Here is a 17,943-nt window from a genome sequence, read left to right as displayed (position 1 = left end):
CCCAAACAAATATTCCCAGCTCCACCCTTTCTAGATGATATCTTGGTAGAAATTTTCCTGAAAATCCAAATTTATATCAACATGGTTTGTGAAATTCAAGCAAGAAGCCCACCTAGCATATATGCTAACAGCATTATTCTTGGAAGATTATCACATTGATATGTTAGTGTATTTTTTTAAATACAATTGCATAATATGTACATTGATTTGCGAGTCAAATATAATGGCGTCATATTATTATCCAAATTTAAAAATTTTAAAAAAAAAAATACAACTTTCTAGCTTTTACTAGAAGAGATTTTTTTTTTTTTTTTTTTTTTTTTTTTTTTTTTTTTTTGGGTGAAGAACCAGTAGAGATACTTGATACACAAGAAGAGGCCAAATATTCCCCAACTTGGAAAATTCAAATTAGTAATACTAGCATAGTATTATTTGTTTCATGATTTTTGATGTGTTCATGCTTTTGGTAGTGGTTGCCCTGCAAGAAATGCCTTAAATAGCACTAGTGATCTCTCTGGTTGTGGAGCCGGAGCTGTGTGGGAAGCTTCTCTTATGGAGGCAAAGGATAGTTGGGTGTTACCATATACTTGTGTCCATCCGCCAACCTACAAGATAAAATAAATCAGGAAAAAGAATACCATTTGGCACCAATGAATAAAGAGACAAGAATATAAATATATAGACCTGTTTTCAACTTTTCCCTCGAACCATACCCTGTAAGGCACCGTTGTATTTAGTCCTAATTAACTCCTTTGCTAATCCATTTATCAATGTCCGAGTCCCGATGAATGGGATAACTGAATCTTGATCTCCACTGTCAAATTACATCAAAATGAGGTAATGATTTTTATATATATTTTACTATATTATATCTTATATTATTATTGTATAATAAAAGTTGCATCATAAATAAGTAGCACAACAAAAGTGTAACACATCATTATGTGATATTATTTAGACATTATGACCTTTATGCTTTATTGGTAATTTACCTTCCTTAGACAAGAAGAAACTTTCAAAAAAAAAAAAAATTAAGTAGAAACTATTCATGCATGGATAATGATAATACAAAAAAAACAAAGTAACACACGTCAAAATAATTTTTTTTTAAATTGCACTTAAGTTAATTGAAATAGTTAAAAATTATAATGCAAATTATGAATTTGCCGAACCACTATGTTCATTCTCAATATATTTGTGAAATTATTATATTACTTTTAACATTTCCACTTTCTTATATTTATTTAAGTTTTAAGGATATCATCATAAGTTAGAAAATAAAAACATTACACAAACATTAGATAAAATACTTCCTACAAATGTTTTTAGATTGAACATCAACCAGTGAAGTAAATAGGAGACTGAGGTTTCCCCATGATATACAATAAATAAATATAGAAATAAAAGAAGTAAAAGGGAAATACTAGAAAAAATTGCCAAATGCCCTTTCCGGGCAAAAATAGCAGCTCTTTGCCCCCTTTTCCAAACTAATTAGGGAAATGCCCCTCTTTTGAAACTCGATTTATGATAAATCGAGTTAGGCCCTATAGCGTCGTTTTTAAGGAGTCTATAGTGACGTTTTCAGGACCTATAGTGGCGTTTTTTAACTCGACCTCTATGAAATCGAGTTATAGGTAAAAAAAATAAAAATAAAAATTGCCTATAACTCGATTTCATGGAGATGGAGTTACAAAACGTCACTATAGGTCCTTAAAATATCACTATAGGTCCTTAAAAACGCCGCTATAGGGCTCCAAAAAATTTTTTTTTTTAAACTCGATTTATCTCAAATCGAGTTATAAAAGATGGGCATTTTCCTAATTAGTTTGGAAAATGAGGCAAAACGCTACTTAGTTTGGGAGAAAAGGGCATTTGCCCATTTTCTCCAGGAAATGCTTGATAAAGAGCTCATTACAAAACCTGTAAACCAGTGCCCGGATTCTAGACTTGAGAAGTGAGCCCACGACACCAATTGTTGGATTCTCTAGATTCTTCAGATCATAGTGTAGTTGTGTTTGACTAAAATGGTAAAACAAAGGACCCCAAGTCCCAACAATGCCAATGAGTCAGCAAGCGGAAGGAATTATAATAGAGTTATGTCAAAAGATATTACATTTTTTTTTATGAGATGTTCTACGTCTACAACATTTTTACAACAAATTATAAGTAGTTTGTTGTTATTGGTTCTAATTTGAATTTATCACTAAAATTACTTTTTTGCTCCACCAATAATAACCCGTAACAACCTACAACATAGAATTTGTTGTGAAAATATTATGACCATAGTATTTCTTTTTTTCTCTTTTTTAAAATTTAAAATTTGAGTTGTCACTTATAAAAAATATATATATATATATATATATATTATGTTGATAAAATGGAATCAATCATAAGTTTATAAATAAATAAAAATTATCTTAGAAGAAAAAAAAAAAAAAACAGCACAACATTGTTTCATAATCTTTCTTTGACATATATATATATATATATATGTATTGTTCCCAAAAGAAGAAGATTACTTAAAACATAAATTGAAGATGCCAAGATTCTTGTAGATTAGCGATAATGATCGGTCTCTTTTATAAAAAGAACCAAAATTCAAATCTCCATTCCTCACTTATTGTTATAATTAGAAAAAAATAAAATAAAAAATAAATAAGTTAAAGAAGGAAGATTTTGTTTAAAGTGCATATTATTACTTGCAAATTAAAGTCCATTGGAGTCCATTGGTCAAATCCAATAAGCTGGCACTACACACACACACACACACAAAAATTCCTATAGCCACATTTTTTATAATAGCATTTTCAGTCATTGCCTAAAACTTGTAACTATAGGTCTGACAGGTCTATAGCCGCATTTTTGCAAACATGGCTACAATACATATTTTAGCCACACTTTTAAAATGCGGCAAAACGTGGCTATAAGTCTTATCTTTAGGCCACATTTTTAAACCACGGCTATAGGGTGTACATTAGCCGAGTTTATTAAACGTGGCTCTAGATCCTCAGCTTACAGCCACATTTTAAAAATGCAACTATAGCTTCTTCTTTTTTTAATTTGGCTATAGCCGCATTTTAAAAACGCGGCTAAAGGGGTTTTTTTTTTTTTTTCCCCGGGCAAATGGCAAATGCCTGTCTACAAACGTGACTATAGGTTTTACAAACGCGGCTATATTCAACCTATCTGCAAAATCATCAACCTTTCTGCGAAACCACAAAAAAGAACCTACTCGATAAAAGTAATAATTATTGAGTAAGACAAAGTACTCAACAAATAGAATAAATTTAATTCCAGCAAGACAAAGTATTTGTTTCTTTCTTATATGAACAACTTATACTCAATAGTTCTTAACTTACAAAGAATGATATGATACAAAACAAATTGTAGAAACAACAATTAGCAAGTATTGCCATACCCTAAGTTAATTTCTTCATGGTAGCCCTAGTTAACTCCTCAACGTTACTCAACCTACAAATAATTTTAAAATTGTCAAGTATATATGTGGTAAGAAGAAGCCAGTAGGCAACCTGGAAAAGTGATGTTTGAAGGAAACCATCTGATCAAAATCCATACAGTTTAATCTGTGTCCACAGGACCTACATATAAAATTCCAATCTTCATTTAAATTGGGGGGAAAACGTGGCTTACCTTGGCTAGATTGGTAGATTTCCCAACTCCATTCACACCAACAAAAACAACAACATACGGCTTCCCTTGTTCCTTGGTAGCATGCACATCCCTCAATATGTCAATTGACCGGCAAGGAGTTAGAATACGAACAAGAGCTTCCTCTATTGCTGTTTGCAGTCATTGTTTCATTCCATGGCATTATTCTTATAAAAAAGTGAAATAATGAGAAATAATTAGTTTAGATTAAATATTGGAGGGAAAAAGTGATGAATCACAAACTTGCACTGTTGAAGATACCCTTGTGAAAGAAGCCAACCTTTTACCCTCAAGACTTGTTACCACTGATTCACAAAGCTTCTCAGCTATCTCCTCAGCCTATCATTGTAACAGCATGGTACTCCCATTAGTAGGTTCAGGGTGTTTGAGTAGTACCAATAAAAGAGATGAAACATAAGCACATCACTGCAGCAGTAAGAGAAACATACCACATTCTTGGTCATGAGCCTATCCTTGAGAGCTTTCAAGAGTATATCTGTCAACTTTCCAAAATCTCCAACGATATTTGTATATTTCAAACTTATCTTAAGAACAACGCATGGCTTCACTATTTAATCCTCTTAAACTCTTTTACATTGTTAAAGCATCAATTTACCTGTCTACATATACAAGAGATTCAACTAAAAAGTTTTGTTTACAAAAAAGATTGTCATTCTTTGAAGGGCATGATTGACCTGCCTACATATCAACCCGTATATAATATCAAAATAATATATGATATATATACATTAAAATTAACACAACAATATTCCAATCTACAATATTCCTTCATGATCAGCCAAAAAAAATACAAAATGATTTGATCAATATCCACGAAGAGTCCTCATTTATCAGCAGCACTATCCTGAATATATTAAACACATCGTATTAATATCACATAACAATGCATTACAATAAACACATAGGTTTCGTTAAATTAAATGCAACATTTTTAGTACCTGAGAAGGCAATAAAGAATGCATAAGTGGGCTAAATTGGGCAAACATTTCTTTCATGTGCAACATCATTTCTGTCATTTACTCTTGATGCCTCGCATTTGATTAGGTTAGTGCTTTGGCGAGTTGCTCTTGATTCCTCGCATTTGATTGGGCTAGTGCTTGGGCAAGATTCTCTTGATGCCTCTCCTCTGAATGGGAAAGTTGGTCCATCACAGATGCAAGCAAAGTCTCCAATTCAATAATCCACTAGGTCGTTTTGCTTGATGACAATGGAGTCAATGTATAGTGTGAAAGGTTGGACCCACTTCTTCCTGATGGGGTTGGTCCAAAACCCACCCCACATACACGTCCACAGTGCTCTGAACCCATCACTCAAGCAAATGCATCATCTTTTGACCATAGGATTCCTTCACCACGCTCTCCTCGTAGTGATGTGCCCTCTTGATTTAAAATTTGTTTCATCCTAGCTTATTTTCACACAAGAACCAAATAATATATTACTTTCTATAAACAATTCAAGCACGAAATACGAAAGAAATAGGTTATAAATAGTGCTTACGATGTTCTCCCCCACTTGGGAATTAACAGGATTCCCCATCTTTGGTACTGTATACTTTCTCATAAACAATTGCATGCTCCACTACTGTCCCACTTGATTTTGCCTACATCATATTCAACAGTCTCATTACAATAGTGAAAATTTATGTTGGTGATATCAAGCGTAAATCGATAAATAAACATAACAAATGGAATTTGGGACGTAACATGCATTTCATGTAATGTAAATAACAATGAGAATACCCTTTTTCAACAGGCATTACTAAAATATTGAGTGATAATTTGTGGATAACTATAATGAAACTTTGGTTTCCTCCATTAATATGTTTTACACCAAATTCTCATTCTGCCCTTTTCTTGTTCCCTGGAATTAGTTTAATCACACAATTGATTAGTACAGGAACAAGCCAATCATAATGATAGCATCTTTATTTCCAATCTTTTTTTTTTTTTTCACGTAGTGCAATGAAATGGACTAATAAGTAATTGCTAAGATCATGATTTTGAGACCAATTTGGCTACTCTTTCATTTGAGCCATATTTCCCAATTTGATTGAATTTGGTCCAAATGTAATGCCAATTATATCAATGGAACTGTGTGAATTTTAGTGCAGGTTGTGCATCCTTTAAGAAATGATAATGAAAATAAAAGGATAAATTAAGAGAGTATTTTAAGGCATGCCATGAAATACATGCGTCCAAAAGTCTCAAAATTATTCAACCTCTGAAAGTGATGTCCTCATCTAATTTCAACTTTGCAATCAGATTACATTTTAATTTTTCAAAGAATATTTTTGTTATCTTGACCATCTAATATATTCAATAAAGAAAGGAGTAGGTTTATATATAAAATTGGTATGGACTGCCACTTTTTTGCAAAGTTTAGTGGTAGTTTAAGGGGACAAGTAACATATGCCCCATCCATGACATAATGTGATCACTCATGGCCTGCAATTGAAGAATTGAACCCCTCCACCCCAGCCTAATAAGATGTACTCTACATTTTCCCAAGCCATCCAACAATTAATTAATCCGTCCAAATGATAAAGTATTAATTAGCCACTAATTGGGCAATACTATTCCTAGATGATTCATGCACATATTCATATACCAAGATGTCAGCAGAGGGATAAGCCCAAAAATGGCCTAAGGTTGACTTTTTGTGTGTATTATGTGTTGGGTGGGTCCAAATGCATGCGTATAGGTGAGCCACTTGTCAATGGTTAAGAAAAATTAATCGGAAATTTTGTTCACAACATGGACTCAAAATTCTTGTTTATTGCAGTGGATTTGTTTATTATTCTCTCTCAAGCAATGTCAGCTAGTCAAGGGTGGCATGCCATGCGATCCATGACTGCCTTTTCTACCATTTTTGCTCTTTCTCATAACCTTTGGTTCTATGCCCTCTTTGCCAATTATCTTGTGAATGGTTGTGATGTATATCCACAAAGGTCTATGATATAATTATCCGAACCAGTGTTTTCTAGCACAAGTCATGTGAACCTTTCCTTCCTAGAAAAGAATCACCTCCCCCCAGAAGGCCATAACCAAAAAAGCTCCCTCTTCCTTTGTCAAACCATGTGATCTCCTCTGCCACAACATGAAACCTCACATGTATCACGATTTTCGCCTTCTTATTTATGTCTAACATTAGTTTTGATTTTGAAATTTTACTAATGAGGCCCTTATTAGTAAAAATTTCATACTAATTCACACAAAATAATCAGATTCATCAGTAAATTAGTTCCATCAAAAAAAAAATTATAAACGTGGCAAGAGGGGCTAACCAAAAAACGCGGCTATAAACACCTATAAACGCGGCTATAGGTGAATACTTTAAGCCGCGTTTACTTAAAACGCGGCTATAGCCCGCGTGTTTTGTAGTGTGGGCATGGAGAGCTTTCTGCACATCGTTCCTATTGAAATACTTTTGTACGTTTTGTATCACACAGATATCTTTCTGCTCTACAGGTTGCCATAAGCAAAGGGATAACGAAAACAAAGTCAATTGAAAGAAAAAAGTTAATGTTTTGAATCGAGAGAACTAATAATAAACTCTCATCACATGAGTTCTGACGCACAAAGTGAATTAACTTCACCACCTGCTGAGTAGAAGAAGCATCATTTGATTCTGAAAGGAGAGATGACAAAGTTTGAAATCTAAAGCTAAAAGGATGATAAAACATGCCCATGTCTGGTTGAATAGATGACAGAGAAACGCCCCCAATGACATTGTATTGGTCAATGAAGTTAGTAATTTCTTTGTTCAGTTGGGTATTCACAAAAGCACAAGCAGCAGTAAAATTTCTGCTTATGTATTCTTTGGAAATCTAAGAGTTGTTACAAACTTTAGTGAGAAGTGCATAAACGTAATCAGATATCAAGCCAAGGGACCAGAAATACTCATCTACGAAGTTAAAATCAGTGTTGAAATCCAAAAGAGGATTCCCTACTGCAATGTAAAGTACAAATTAATAATATTATGCTTAGTTCTATTTGACAAAACATAAAAACAAATTTGGAAAGAATAAACTAAAAAATTATAGTTGTTCCATAATAAGTCACATTTTGCATGTTCTACTTACCGCTATCCCCTTCAAATTGAACTTCAATCCGGACTGAATAATGAGTTGGGCAAGTTGTGGCACATAGTGACCTATTATAGAAACAGGACTATCATGAGTTTTATGTGATATCTCTCTCTCTCTCTCTCTCTCTCTCTCTATCTCATAAGAAAATGAACGATTATAATACACCATAATTTGAATGATATCTAAACCAGTTATGGGAACATATTATTTTTTTTTATAGTTAATAACAAACTTTATTGATGATAGAAGTACAATGGATTTACAATAGTAAACTGAAAAAAATACAAACCAATCAAAAAGAAAGACTAACAGAATTGAGAAATTCAAACAAAGAATGACAATGCGTAAACCCTCAAATACGGGACCACTCAAACAAAGTCCTAAGCAGCAAAGACTTCACACAATCTACAAGTCTCTCAGTTTCCTCAAAAGTTCGGGCATTGTGCTCCTTCCAAATTAACCACATAAGAGATGCTGAAACCATATTCCACACATTTGAAGTGTGACTCCCCAACCAATTTCCACACATTTTACCATCATTAATAATATTTACCATCGGAACATATTATTAATGATGGTAAAAATAAAATATAAAAATTATTTAAGTTAAATGACAAATTCATATGGTATAAGTTCAAGTTTTTATCAAAAATAAATATTATAATATACAAGTTTCTAAAAAAAAAAAGTATTACATAATATATAATGAAACTCATTTTAAAAAAATTGACACTTTTAATAATTCATTTTTAAATAGAGTACTGTTTTAATAAGTGCAAGCATAGCATGTATGATACAAGTTTTATTATAAAAATTATAGTAGATTATTAAAAATAAATATTTAAACTTCTTCAATTTAAATTTTAAAAAATCATTGGTTATAGAATTTTAATTGAAGTAATATTTATAAATTTTAGAAAAAGAGTTTCACTTAGAGCAAATATACTAATTATTTTAATGTATATGACATAAGTTTTATTATATAATACACGATAGGATATTATTTCGACTATAGCTTAAGTTTTTATATATATATATATAATCAATTGTTACAAAAAGTGGAGAAAGGGGAATTTGAACCCTAGTTTTCCTTAATTAGGAAAGATGCCAATTAATGGTATTGGTTACAAAACCTTTGGCATATAATATACAATTTTATTGGGAAGAGTTTATGACAATATATACATATGAAACTTTAGTACTCTGGTACATTATATTAGAATGCAAAATTATATTTTTATGAAAATAAGTAAATGACAATATATACATATGAAACACACCCTCAAGCACTAGGTACTCTAAGAAGTAGGAATGCTTGTTTCTGTTATATAATGGTAAAGATGAACACAAATAATAGTTAATCAGGATTTAAAAGCTAATTCAGTTTGAGCACTACAAACAGTTTCGATTTCTTTAATCTCAGCTAATGTCATATGAATCCTACAAAATTCTTTACAAGCTGATATGAGATTCTGGACTGCTAGGTTTGACAATTCAGTTCTGTTAGTATGGATGCTAACCTCTTGTATCAACCGAAAAGGAGCATCCTTACTAAACCTGTGAGCATTTTCCTTAAGCAAATTCAACCATGCCAAATTAGAGAATGCCTGCAACTCAGGAATGGAATGACTAGTTATACAGGCAAGAGCAGCCACATAGTCATCGTTCTCTAGCTTCATGCAAAACTTTTCTTTGACGAGGGCAGGTGGTGGAGTCCTATCTGCCTTGGCCAAGTGATTCCAAGTTGTTTCCAGTAACACTCCCTGGCAATTATGCATAGCTCCCACCAATGAATAAAAATAGAAACTGAAGATTAAATTAAATTACTAACAAGGAGATTTTCATTTCCTAGTATTCTACAGAAGGGAAACACCAAGTGACATGCAGTGTGAGAGAGATTTTGGAGATTCTAGTTATGCCAGACCCATTTGAGAGATTCTGGTTGATGATTAAACATCTCATTCTGGAACTCACATCTGTGTGTAAGCATGCATGCATGTGCACAAAAATAAGAACAAAATAAATAAGAAGGCCAAGAGAGACACACAAGTACATATGTAAAACTCCATAAACACTCTTGAATGATATAGGTAATTTTTTTTTTTTTTTTTTGAGAGAAACATATAGGTAAAATATTTAAGAGTTAGTATATATATGAAGAGTATATAATCAGAGATCTTTTTTTCCTGGTATGATATCGCTAAAAGATCATCTTTCAAAAACACTGAATCCTTGGGACGTCACTAAGATGAGTATGGATTGTCAATGTTTTAGACAATGGGTGACAAAGCAGGGCGGATGATGTCATGATGCTCAGAGGAGAAAAATTATAAACAAAAACAAACAAACAAACGAACATGGACGTTTGTGCATGGGTGTGCATGATTGTTTGTAAACCAGGGAATATCTTTGATAATAAATTTCCAACATAACCCAAAACCAAAGTTTAGACCCTTGCATTACCATACTATCAGTTTCACTTTTTCTATTCTTTCAGTGTTGAAGTCCAATATTATAGTTTCTTTGTTCTTTCCATTTTAATTGGCAGCATATCTAGATATCCCTAAGAGTTTAATTACTCCCTGTTCCTTTCATAGCACTTAATGAACATACACTCTGCTTACAATAGAATCTGAACTAAATCTAAATATCTTGGACATAGAGGATCAGATTTGGGTTTTTTGAAAATATTATTTGTTTGATTTTACTATTATATTTATATATGGAAAATGTTCCATTCGCTCCAATGGATAAACACCATAACAAATGAACATTTCCTTTCCATAAGATGTCCAAACAAGTATTATGCCCCATCAAAAACAACAGCAGTAACCATGCCTTGGCCTCAAAATTTTGCGGCGGGCTATGGATCCTCAATCAACTAATCAGAGTTAGCCACAGATTATTTTCCACCATTCAATTATATCCTAAGCATTAACCTTATGCCATGAAATGAAATAACAGGGGGAAAGGGAAGATACCTTTACAGCTCCAGAAGCATTTAATATCACCCGAAGATGACATTTTGCATTGAAGTGAAAACCATGGTGCAGCATCCCTCTGTAAATATTCTCAAAATCATCCCACTTCTTTTCTGCAATGCATGCATCCAACATGGTGTTGAATGTGTAGATATCTGGTATCACACGAGCCCTGTAATCATCCATACACTTTTCTTGTAGATGACTGACAATAAAATTATCAGCTAACAGCAAATCCCAAGAAAAGGGCCAAGGGTACTGTAGGAATGTTGTACTGGGTAGGACAAAAAACAAAGGACCACCATTATATGCTATATTGCATTCCATTAGTTTGCAGATCAAAGAGGCAGAAAGAAACCTGTATATTTTGACCAGCACACCCACCCACACCCCCCCCCCCCCCCCCCCACCACCAAAAAAAAAAAGAACTTAAGTCGCTTAATCCAGAGGTAATGTGCTATGTCTGCAGCACACGTGGAAGAGGGAACAAGAGATGCAACTGAAGTTGGACTCTAGAAGTGGCCGAAGATAAAGCAGAGCAGCTGAAGATAAATGCCTCAAGTGTCGTATTTGAATTAATTGATAGTTTCGTATTTGAATTAGGATGTTGTCATTAGTTGTTGTTATCAATAAACTTCCTGGAGATAGGACTCATCTTATTATCTTGGATAGACTTAGCTATTAGGTTGGTTGTTATCTTTTTAATTGTGGTTATCCCTTTATTTGAGTTAGTCGTGGTTGATGTATTTAAACTAAGAGTTATGGAATAAGAGGCAAGCTGATAATATTTACAGAATTCCTTTCTTTTCTCTTTGTTCTTGGAGGGTTGTCGCCTCGAATACGACTAGTTATTTCTATTCATTCAACCGGGTCACAGCATTTGGTATCAGAGCTAGATGACTTCCAAGCCACCACCATCCACACGATCAACTACCAATGATGATCGACTGTCTGCTCTAGAAGTCAGTAGCCATTCACTTCGAAGGCAAGTCGATGGCCATAAGGAAGAGTTGACAGCAATACGTGAAGGTATAGATGCCCTCTTAAACGTGTGTCATTCCCTTCCAAATCTGCCCCACTACCGACAACCCAGCCAGCTCTTTTACCAAGTCCCCCATCTAGATGGAGCAAGGCAGGGACATCACCATCCTCTAGTTTACGAACTCAAAGCAGCCCCTCATTCAAAAAGCTTTCTTGGACAGAGATGCAAGCACGAAGGGATAAGGGATTATGTTACAATTGTGATGAAAAGTTTGGACCGGGACATAGGTGCAAGACACAACAAGTGTTTATTTTGGAGACGGTAGCAGATGCAGAGGAATCTGCTGAAGTGAAGGAAGCAAGTAACGAGGAAGAAGAATCAGCTACTACTCCAGAGATCTCGCTTCATGCTCTATCTGGTATAGCCACTCCGCAAACCATGCGAGTGACAGGTTTAATAAAAGGGAGGCGCTTGCACATTCTCATTGATAGCGGAAGCACTCACAACTTTGTTGGACGGAAGTTTGCCAAACGAATGGAATGTTGCAAGGCACCGGCAGCAACTTTTCAAGTGATGGTAGCCAATGGAGAAAGGCTACAATGTGAAGAAGTCTATCAAGCAGTACCTGTGGAAATTCAAGGCTTCCAATTTCGAACCAACATGTACCCGTTGGATTTGCAAGGATCAGATCTTGTCTTGGGAATGCAATGGTTACAAGGCCTTGGAAAAGTTTTGCATGATTGGAGTAATCTCACTATGGAGTTTTGGAGTAAAGACAAGAAGTATGTTTTACAGGGGGAGAAAACAGGTAAAGTGACACATGGCTCTATTCAATCTATCCAAAAGCTTCTAGCCAATGGGGTGGAGAGCTATGTCCTGACTATCAACAAACCCACTGAAAACACTGAGGTTGACTCGGCCCAAGTGCAAACAAAGAGAAAAGAAAGGAATTCTGTAAATATTATCAGCTTGCCTCTTATTCCATAACTCTTAGTTTAAATACATCAACCACGACTAACTCAAATAAAGGGATAACCACAATTAAAAAGATAACAACCAACCTAATAGCTAAGTCTATCCAAGATAATAAGATGAGTCCTATCTCCAGGAAGTTTATTGATAACAACAACTAATGACAACATCCTAATTCAAATACGAAACTATTAATTAATTCAAATACGACACTTGAGGCATTTATCTTCAGCTGCTCTGCTTTATCTTCGACCACTTCTAGAGTCCAACTTCAGTTGCATCTCTTGTTCCCTCTTCCACGTGTGCTGCAGAGATAGCATAATGCTGCTCATCCACCTTGCATATATTATACTTTATTATGTGATAGGGAAAGCAAGGATGCATGGACACTTCATTTGGGGTGCTATACCAATGTCGTAATGGTGTCCAATCTGCCGTATCATGTTATAATTTTTCAAAAATTGCTCGTGTCGCCATATCGTACTCATACCCATACCTATACCCGTGTCTGGATCCGTGCATCCTAGAAAAGCATACTCTGTGAAAATAAATTATAAGTGATAAGAGTGTATGCTATGCAAAATATATATATAGATATAGAGTAAGGAACCACTATGAAAGGTAGACAAAGGAGAACAATAGTTCAAACATTATATAGATTAGCCAATGATCCATCAACACTCAAGACAATGAAATCCTATAATATTAATTAAGATAGCTCACACTCAACTCAACTCAATTCAATTAAACTTAACTACGCCTTAATCCCAATAAATTAGAATTGGCCATGGATTCTCATTAACCAATGGGGGATTGGTTATATGTAGTCTTTCCCCCTCTTATTCTATGAATCTTTTTTTTTTTTTGTATAGGTAATCAGAAAGCTATTATAAATGAGAGAAAAGTGAAAAATACAAGAAGTTCATGATGATGAAAAACAAGAAAAAAAGAAACAAACAACACAACAAACAGAGGGTAGTCAGGAAACTAAGCTAAGGGAGGACAAAAACTCAAAGAGAGAAGAACAATTAGTAAAACCCCAACAACGAGACCACTCCAAAAGACTACAATGGCATAAAACCTTTAACTCATGCAACGTCTTCTCTTTGTCCTCAAAGGATCGACAATTTCGTTCCAACCACACAATCCACATTAAGCACCCTGGAACCAAGTTCCAAATGTCCGAATTATGCTTCCCAAGCCACTAATGCCAACAAGATAACAAACCCACCACCGATCATGGCATAACCCAATGAATACCAAAGGCCTGAAGCATAGAAGTCCATAGGGAATGGGTAACAAGACAATGAAGAAGAAGGTGGTCTACCGACTCCCCATCATAGCAACACATACAACACCTATTAGCCAAAGGGCAACCCGTAAGCATTAGATTATCCAAAGTGAGGATCCAACCATGTACAGCTGTCCACAAAAAGAATGCCACGCACTTAGGAATCTTTGGTTTTCAAACACCCTTCCAAGGAAACAAAGAATTTGAAGCACCCCGAATCGCATGGTAGTAAGACCAAGTGCCAAACTTACCATCACCTCTTAGCCGCCAATAAAGAGTATCTCTCCTATCACCCCAAGGAATACGAGTTTGGATAAGCTAAAATAGAGAATAAGATGCAACCAACTCCCAATCTTCAAAAGCTCTATAAAACCTTAAATTCCACATTTTAACAGTACCCCCTTCTGGAATCCACAAAACCTCAGAGATACAAGCATCCTTAACCGCTGAACACACATAGAGCTCAGGATAGAGATCTTTTAGAGTATTGTCACCAATCCACCTATCAAGCCAAAAGCGGATACGAGTGCCTTCACCCACTACAAAGTCAGATGCTTAGAAAAGCTCTCCCACCCTTCATTAATGCTTCTCCATAGGCCACACCCATGAGTCCTCCTGCAAGCATTAGTACTCCACCCCCCTTGACCCTCACCATATTTAGTGGAGATAACTCGCCGCCAGAGAGGGTAACTTCATGACCATATCTCCACAGCTATTTCCCTAATAAAGCTTGATTAAAAGGCACCACACTTCTTATCCCCAAACCACCCATCTCAACGGGTAAACGCACCTTTTCCTAAGCTACCAAAGGATATTTGAAACTCCCCTCAGAAGACCCCCAAAGGAAATTCCTTTGAATACTTTCCAATGTAGCAGCCACAGCTTTAGGAATAGTAACCTACGAACTCTAACAGACTCCATAGCCTTCAAATACTCATTGAAGGACGGCTTAAACTGAAGCTCCTTCTCCAGAATCCCACCACCCACCAACCTATTATCGATATCAGACTCTCCCTTCAACAAAGCATTAATTGCTCCATAGTTTTGTACTTTAACACCAAAAACATGGACCTTCTTCACAGTTAGACCAATAGGGAAGATGGGTCTCCGAGGAATCAAAACCCCATTTAAAAAAAACGAATTCCAGGTACAATTTGAAGCAAAAATACCGTTTCTTTCAAAATAAGAGATACCCATTTGCGCATTCGTTAAAATACCATTGCAAAAAGCATAAACAACAACAAAGGAGGCTGATGAGAATTCAAGTTTTAAGAAACTCAAAAAAGATTTTGAACTTACAGGAACAATATGGCTACAAGGAAAACCGTCTGAGTTTCAGTTCCACTCCCACGCACAGCCTGCCAGTGCCACCGAAAGATAAGGATTTAGAATTACTCAAATCTCAACCATCTATTAAATCCAATGCTTCAGAAATTGACACGTCATTCAAGCCGATCCGTGTGCACCTTCGCCACTGCCACCGGCGGTTCATGCCGGTGTGGCCTTCTCCTCTCTTAAAATTTCTTTTGTCTCTCTCTGTTTTCTTGTTCTCTCAAGCCCAGCTGTGGCCGAGCTTATCCTTGCAGCCACCACCTCCGACTTGCTGCCACCAGTCTCCATCGCCGGATTTTTCAACACGGCATCAGAATCACTTTCGCCCAACTCGCCCTTCTGTTATTATCTTTAGAAAAAAAAAAAAAAAAATGTCTTTTTATTTTGTATTTTTCCTGTATTTTGACGTTATCTGTTTTGTATGTTTGGTTTTTTGTGTTTATTTTTCGGGGAATGCACTTTTCGTCCGATACTTTGGCCCGGTTCATACTTTTTATCTTCACCCTAGGGGTGTCAATTCGGGTTAGCGTGTCGGGTTCGTGTCGTGTCGAGGTAGGGGTATTCGACTAAATGGCTCAACCCTAACCCGACCCATTTAATAATCGTGTCATGATCCTTCAACCCTAACCCGACCTGTTAATAAAGCGGGTTGACCTAACCCAACCCATTTGACACGCTTAATAAACAAGTGGTATTGGGTTGACACGAATGTAACACAACTTATTTCAACCTGCAAGATATTAAATATAACATCCATCTAGAAATAATTTTTTTTTCATCCCAAAAAGTAGTGCATACACTTCAAGTCTTCAACCCACATTCAAAATAATATAGTTCAACAAAAATATAACATTCATCTAGAAATAAGTTTTTTACACTCCATAGAAGTGCATACACTTCAACCCAAATTCAAAATAACAAAGTTTAACAAAAATAAAATAACATAGCTCAACAAAAATATAATATCCTTGGAACTCGCCAAATGCTAAGTATCAATATTGAAAGAATTTGAGCAAACAGCAGACTAATCCAGACTATGACCACAATTACCATCCATAGATTCTTTGTTAATGTCCAAATTCATAACATCTTCCACAAGCTCATCCAATTTCATTTGTGCAAGTTCTATGCCAAAAAAAAAAAAAAAAAAAAGAATTAGTAGTTCTAGGGTCTGTAAAGTTTCAATTTCCAATTATATCCCTTGTAAATTTTTATAATTACTCACTTTTCTTTTTAAATTTAAAATATATGTTGGATATAAAAGGTATTTGACAAATCTAAAATAAAATAAATATTAATTTGTTATACGAGTTAAACGGGTTGTGTTAAATGAGTCATTTTGGGTTGACACAAATAAATTGGCGTGTCAAACGTGTCTATTGCGGGTTACGCGGGTTGACCCACTTATGACACTTTTCTTATCGTGTCGCTTTCGGGTCAACCCATTTATGACCCAAACCCATTAAAGCCCAACCCTAACCCGAAAAAACCCGTGTTGGGTTCGTGTCGTGTTCGCGGGTTGGGTCGAACATTGACACCCCTACTTCACCCCAGTCCTTATTTTGAAAAAAAGGCCGTCTATTTTAATCCTTATCATCGGTTCCTATCATAAATATCTTATGTGATTGACGGGGTGTACTGTTGACATTCAAAATATCTAGGAGACTATTAAAATAAGAGCAATCAAAATATCTATATGACTATTAAAATAAGAACAATGTTACATATATAAATTAATTTATAATATTTTTACAAACAACTGATGTGATTTTAGTAATTTTTAAATAATTATTGATAAATATAAATATGATGTTAGTGGTGGGCCCATATTAAAACTAATAAGAATTTATCACATCAATAATTTGTGATTGTAGCATTACTCTTAAAATAATAATAATAATAATAATAATAAATTTTAACTTCGCATTTAAATAATGTCACATCAACATTTTAATATTTATAAAAACCATGTCAAAACATATTGGTGTTATTATTTTTCCCCCCTTATATTGTAACTTATTTTTTCAAGTGATCATAACTTTAGGCAAATTTAAAATTTAAAATTTTTGCTCAACTAATCCGTGCATTGCATGGATTAGCGACTAGTTCTATACAATACATATGTGCTTACTAAACTATCAAGCTTACCCATTCCAAAATTTTCAGATTGAGGAAAAGTTATTGTAAGTAGGTTGTCGTAGATTTGTTGTTTTTAGTTATTGGGTCGTGCTAACGAGTGCTCTTAGTACGTTGGTTAATAATCCAATTAAATAAAAATTTTATGGGAAAAGCAAAAAAAAACAATTAATGTTTTGACAACTTTTTTCATTTCCCATAAAAATGATGTCAAAACTTTCTTAAAATGAATTGTTAACCAATACCTTAAGGGCACTTGTTAGCATTTGTTTCGAACTTTTATGGTGCTTTCGAGACTTTATTAGAAATCTTATGACATTATTCATGTCGGAACATTTTTAGAATTGAATTGGTGTAATTGAGTCTTTTGATGGAAGTGCTTTTTATTTTGATTTTTTATATGGTTGGGTCATATCTTATATATATTTACGTGGAATAGTTTTGTATATGTGTAATTTGCTAGTTTTTGGTC

At 34.7% G+C, this 17,943-nt stretch overlaps 1 protein-coding gene and 1 pseudogene across 5 annotated transcripts; both read right to left on the bottom strand.

The window, feature by feature from the left end:
* Positions 1–455: 455 nt before the first annotated feature.
* Positions 456–8,306, bottom strand: LOC126691346 (serine carboxypeptidase-like 45; annotated as a pseudogene).
* Positions 8,307–9,071: 765 nt separating this feature from the next.
* On the bottom strand, positions 9,072–15,837 carry LOC126693316 (pentatricopeptide repeat-containing protein At1g30610, chloroplastic-like). Of its 5 annotated transcripts, XM_050389255.1 has the most exons (4): positions 15,470–15,837; positions 15,303–15,361; positions 10,759–10,930; positions 9,072–9,540 (listed from the first exon to the last, which is right to left on the bottom strand). In XM_050389255.1, exons 3-4 carry the CDS (start codon positions 10,891–10,893, stop codon positions 9,139–9,141), a joined length of 537 nt encoding a protein of 178 aa, XP_050245212.1. In that variant the 5' UTR covers positions 10,894–10,930; positions 15,303–15,361; positions 15,470–15,837; the 3' UTR covers positions 9,072–9,138. The 5 variants fall into 5 exon arrangements, 3 of the variants coding, with proteins under 3 accessions (XP_050245212.1, XP_050245211.1, XP_050245210.1); XM_050389254.1 differs by having other exon boundaries at positions 15,303–15,837; XR_007645305.1 differs by lacking the exons at positions 9,072–9,540; positions 10,759–10,930 and adding an exon at positions 12,691–13,250.
* Positions 15,838–17,943: the final 2,106 nt, after the last annotated feature.

Source organism: Quercus robur, chromosome 7 (genome assembly GCF_932294415.1).
Source record: "Quercus robur chromosome 7, dhQueRobu3.1, whole genome shotgun sequence".
Lineage (NCBI taxonomy): Eukaryota > Viridiplantae > Streptophyta > Magnoliopsida > Fagales > Fagaceae > Quercus > Quercus robur.
Note: the sequence above shows the minus strand (reverse complement) of the source record. Positions and strands in the feature narration are given on the sequence as shown.

Excerpts from the sequence above, each read along its gene's own strand:
- LOC126693316 (XM_050389253.1), bottom strand. The coding sequence starts at position 11,085 with ATGGAATGCAATATAGCATATAATGGTGGTCCTTTGTTTTTTGTCCTA. Across the intron at positions 9,541-10,758 it reads ATGCTTCTGGAGCTGTAAAG|GGAGTGTTACTGGAAACAAC; the intron begins GTATCTTCCCTT and ends CATAATTGCCAG.